A 5,438-nucleotide genomic window follows, 5' to 3' on the forward strand; every position below is an offset into this window, starting at 1 on the left:
TTAGCAACCACCTAAACATTCTTACAGTGCCCTTGCAACCACCCAGAATATCTTAGCAAGCAGCGAAACATGCGTACAATATCCTAGAAACCACCCAGAATAACTTAGATAAAGAAAATCTCTTAACTAATGCTGTAAAATATACATGAGAGTCATTTGGTACTGCATTACTATAATATAATGAAGGTTAAAATTGTCTGATTTGTAAGCTGTAGCATACAACTGTTAAAATTACACAATGAAGTTTTTAAAATAATAAAGTTACAATTACCTAATAATATTTCTACTTCAATACTTCAATTTTTTTTCTATCTATACAAATTTATAGTAATAGCAACAGATAAATACAGACTGAATTCAAAAACAAAACTCCTAACTTTATATCGCTAAAATGAAATTGGAAGCCGCTAACAGACGCTCACATCCACACTGGAAAGGCAACATTGACGCCTTCACTTCCAGGTCAAGAAGCTGTCAATCAAAACATTAGTAGCCAATGAGAACACACCGCTGCTAGTCCCACCCCCACGAGAGATTTGTGCCAGAATGGTGAACGAAAACTTCAGAAGCGTAAATGAAAACTCTGGAAGTACAGATCAGCGAATAAAAGAAGAGAAAACAGTTGCAAAACATGCAGTGTATTAAAAACGAAGTAAAAGATTTTGCCTGCATTTAATTTTTTTCCCGTTTCAAAGACATTTTATTCAGTTTCAATTTATAATTTCATAAGTAATTATGCACAAAGGTAATCCCATACTACAGCGATCTGTCACTCCACATTAAACAGCACCAAAACGGCATTTATTGTTTGAATACTGCAATACAATGGACATAAATTGAAACTTGGGACTTTGTTTCATATTAAAAGCACCAAAGCACAATGCTTATTGTGATTTATTGGATGGGAAGTGTCCTTCAATGTTCCGTCCATTAACTGAAAACAGACTAGACTAATCGATTCTTGGGATTTAAGAATCGATATCATTGCATAAAAAAGAGAATCGATTAATATCGAGATATCCATATTTTTTACCCAGCCCTAGTAACTACAGCGATTAGGAATAATTCACCAAACAAAGCTTTGACTGCAGTGTGTGTTCTGCTGCAGGTATCTAGCGCTGGTTTCAGCTCTGGCGTCTGGAGCCGATTGGCTCTTTATCCCAGAAGCCCCTCCTGAGGACGGCTGGGAAGAGCTCATGTGCGCTCGGCTGGGAGAGGTGAGACATGGGGGCACATGAGCGGATTTATCAATGCCATCAATTAGCATGTAATTAATTGGTCATTGGTTATTAGACCAAACCCTAACCATTATTTTTGTACTATTTAAATGCTATCATAGTATTTATTATTTATTAATATTTTATTAATATTCATTATTTTTGAATTAGCCTTTATTTTTACATTTCAAGTTTTAATTAAAATTTTTGTTTTTATGTGATTTATTGTATGGGAAGTGTCCTGCAATGTTCCTTCCATTAACTGAAAACAGACTAGACTAATCGATTCTTGGGATTTAAGAATCGATATCATTGCATAAAAAAGAGAATCGATTAATATCGAGATATCCATATTTTTTACCCAGCCCTAGTAACTACAGCGATTAGGAATAATTCACCAAACAAAGCTTTGACTGCAGTGTGTGTTCTGCTGCAGGTATCTAGCGCTGGTTTCAGCTCTGGCGTCTGGAGCCGATTGGCTCTTTATCCCAGAAGCCCCTCCTGAGGACGGCTGGGAAGAGCTCATGTGCGCTCGGCTGGGAGAGGTGAGACATGGGGGCACATGAGCGGATTTATCAATGCCATCAATTAGCATGTAATTAATTGGTCATTGGTTATTAGACCAAACCCTAACCATTATTTTTGTACTATTTAAATGCTATCATAGTATTTATTATTTATTAATATTTTATTAATATTCATTATTTTTGAATTAGCCTTTATTTTTACATTTCAAGTTTTAATTAAAATTTTTGTTTTTATGTGCTTTTGTCATTTTTATTAGTTTTTATGTAAGTTTTAGTAATTTAGTAAAAGGCTTTTGCTAAAAAAGCAAAAAGCGTCTGCGCTCTAATAAGGCTACTTGTCCAATCACATTAGACGAACGTAGCTAATGTGTATGAATGACTTGTAATTGCTGCAGCTGGTGGTGTCGCGGCTGGGGTATGACACACGGGTCACTGTTCTGGGTCACGTTCAGCGGGGCGGGACGCCTTCAGCCTTTGACAGAGTGCTGGTAAATAAAGCATTTCAATTAAACCCCCGCAGAATCATTTTCAGTCATGGCGTGATTATCGGTTTTCATGATGTTGAGGAAAGGATTTGGATCTTTTGTTCTGTAGAGCAGTAAGATGGGCGTCGAGGCCGTGGTGGCCCTGCTGGAGGCGGGCCCAGACACTCCCGCCTGTGTGATCGGCCTATCAGGAAACCAGGCTGTGCGTCTCCCGCTAATAGAGGCAGTGGAGATGGTGAGTCTTCAGCAGTTCAGCAAACTGTTTTAAACTCTCATGCTTTTTATTATTTTTATTTATTTTATTTTTATTGCTTTCTTTTAACTTGAACTCTTACATTTCTAGCTTATTATTATTATTGTTATGCATATTTTTTCATGCATATTTAGTGCTATTGTTATGGCAAAACTTCGTTGGGTCAGATAATCTTCAAAAATTTTATTAAAAAAAATTTGATATGCCAAACAGATACAACTTTTGATTTTAATAATGTGTTTGTAAATGTTAAAAATGTATATTGTTTTTTATTAATATTTTGAATTAGCTTTTATTTTTAGATTTTTACCATTTTAGATTTTTATTTTAGTTTAAGTTCATTCATAAATAATTTTCACAAATTCTGTGTTTTCCATTTAAATTTTTTCTGGATTCCGTAGTAATGATTAAATTAAATTTTAATAATCAAAACGCGTCTAATTACAGCAATTGAATTCATAAAATATTAACTATTTTATTATTTTATTTACATTTTTCCCTATGAAATGTTTTTTTCCCCCCAGAAATTCTGTGTTGTCTGTTTTAATTTGTCTGTATTTATGATTTAATACAGATTTATTATCAAAAATGGTGGTGACCAAATCAAGGCATAAAACTATAACGGTTAAATTAATCTTTTCAAATGTAAATCAGATAAGTCAAATAAAAATGTAAGGTCCATTACATAATATTAACAGATACACCTTTTCATTTTAATAACTATTTTATTTATATTTATTTAAAAATTATTAAGTTTTAATAATTTTGTTATGTGCTTTTGTCATTTGTTTAAATAGTTATATATTTAATATAATATAATTACTTAAGTTGGGTAAGATAATCTTTCTGAAAAAATGTCTGACAAACAGTCTCAAATAATATCTGACATTATAAAGAGAGTAATTTTACTCTGTTTGTTAAAGACTAAAGAGGTTCAGAGGGCCATGAATGAAAAGCGTTTTGAAGAGGCCATCCAGTTGCGGGGCAGGTGAGATTCACATTATCATTATCTGTGTTTATTAATAGATAGACCTGCAGAGGTCAAAGTTTCAGCTGATTGTTTTCCACATGAATGAGTAATAATGAATCAAATAATGTTGTTTACAGGAGTTTTGAGAACAACTGGAACATTTATAAGTTGCTGGCCTATCAGAAGCCAGCTGTGGTCCCGGTAACACATCAACACCACAGCGTCACGACTTTAACCCTCATTTTACAGCATTATACATGCAAAAGTATATATATATATAAAAAAAAAAAAAATATATATATATATATATATATATATATATAACTATTATTATTTTTTATATACTTTTGCATGTATAATGCTGTATTTTCTGTATTTAATGCATTCTATTTTAATGGTTTAATTAACTAGCTGAGCTAAAAAGCTTTTTGTATTTTATTTTTATTTCAGTTACATTTTAAATATTAAAAAGCATGTCTAATCGAACATTACCAATTTAATAAGTTATTATTTTTTTTTTTACAATAATAGGGCCCTATGAAATGTTATATTTTTCAGAAAATAATTAAAAAGTTTTTGCAATTTTGTTGTGTGCATTTGTCAGTTTTAGTAGTCTATATATATATATATATAGTTTTTATTCATTTTATTTCGGTTTTAGTTTTAGTTATTTTAGTGCATCAAGTAAAACTAAATAAATATAACGAGAAATATAATGACAATTAGCTGAAATATTTTTTTTTAATTTCAGTTACATTTTAAATCAATTTTTAAATCAATTGACCAATTTTAAATAATAATTTTAATAATTTATTAAAATTTTTACAATAATTTGAAATTCTGTGTTTATTTTTTCTGTATTTATAACTGAATGCAAATTTCTTATCAAACGGTGATCAAATGAAGGCATGAAACATTAACAATTGAATTCATATTTTAAAATGTGCTGCACAACTGTTAAAATTAAAACATGTAAGAAAAATAGTGTGATTCCTTAATTAATATTTTACTAATAGTTATTTACACAACTGTAAATGTCACTGCTGGTATTAAACCGTATTTTACTACAGCTATCAGGAGGATATATGGATCATAAAATCCTAATCTTAAACTTGTACTATGGTACTGTGAACGCAAAGTTAGTTTTGAAACTGCAGTACATAAATGCATTAATTTATCTTACACTTCCTTTATCATGTTAATTTGAGAATGAGAGCCACATATATGAATTTCTCAAGATAAAGATAAATACTGCATATACATTGTGTAACTCGTGTCGTATCAACAGCGTTTTACCATATTCTTTGGATAGCTCCATGTCAAACACAGATCCTCCATAGACTTCCGTTAGAAAGAGCGAATGTTTGGTGAAAGTCTGGTAACGTGGCACTCAGTGACGGGTTGGTTAGCTGTTAATCCATTCTATCTGACTGGTTTCTGTCTGTTTTTTTCAGAGCCAGCACTCCATTGCCATCCTGAACGTGGGAGCTCCGGCCGCGGGCATGAACGCTGCGATGCGGTCGGCCGTGAGGGTCGGTCTGGCCACAGGACACCGGCTTTACATCGTTAGCGATGGCTTCGAGGGTCTGGCCAATGGAGCGGTAACGAACAACTCATCTGAATGATTTTTTTGTTATTTTGTATCAGTTTACTAGTGTTGAGAGACTGATCTATGACTGACACTGTGTTAGTTTAGGATCATTTAGATACTATTATGGTTTTAAATTAATATTTTGAAGATTTTATTTTAATATTTCCTATTTTCATTTTAATTTTAGTTGACATTTTTGTAATTTTATTTTGTGCTTTTGTCATTTTAGTAGTTTTTAACTAATATGTATAAATATATATATATATATAGAGAGAGCGAGAGAGAGATTTAATTTCAGTTTAATAACCCTGGACTGAAATAATGCAGATATATATATATATATATATATATATATATATATATATATATACATATATAAGTATAGGGCCTATGAA

The 5,438-nt window shown here is 31.8% G+C and overlaps 1 protein-coding gene across 1 annotated transcript in view; it reads left to right on the plus strand.

Moving 5' to 3' along the window:
* pfkla (phosphofructokinase, liver a) overlaps positions 1-5,438 on the plus strand; it is a 29,731-nt gene that overhangs the window by 15,173 nt on the left and 9,120 nt on the right. The window contains 6 exon segments of the mRNA XM_016253458.1: positions 1,109-1,316; positions 2,107-2,232; positions 2,339-2,464; positions 3,406-3,470; positions 3,590-3,653; positions 4,907-5,053. Coding sequence (XP_016108944.1) covers positions 1,109-1,316; positions 2,107-2,232; positions 2,339-2,464; positions 3,406-3,470; positions 3,590-3,653; positions 4,907-5,053 — 736 coding nt within the window.

The sequence above is a fragment of the Sinocyclocheilus grahami genome, unplaced genomic scaffold (assembly GCF_001515645.1).
Source record: "Sinocyclocheilus grahami isolate Dianchi unplaced genomic scaffold, SAMN03320097.WGS_v1.1 scaffold1183.1, whole genome shotgun sequence".
Taxonomy (NCBI): domain Eukaryota; kingdom Metazoa; phylum Chordata; class Actinopteri; order Cypriniformes; family Cyprinidae; genus Sinocyclocheilus; species Sinocyclocheilus grahami.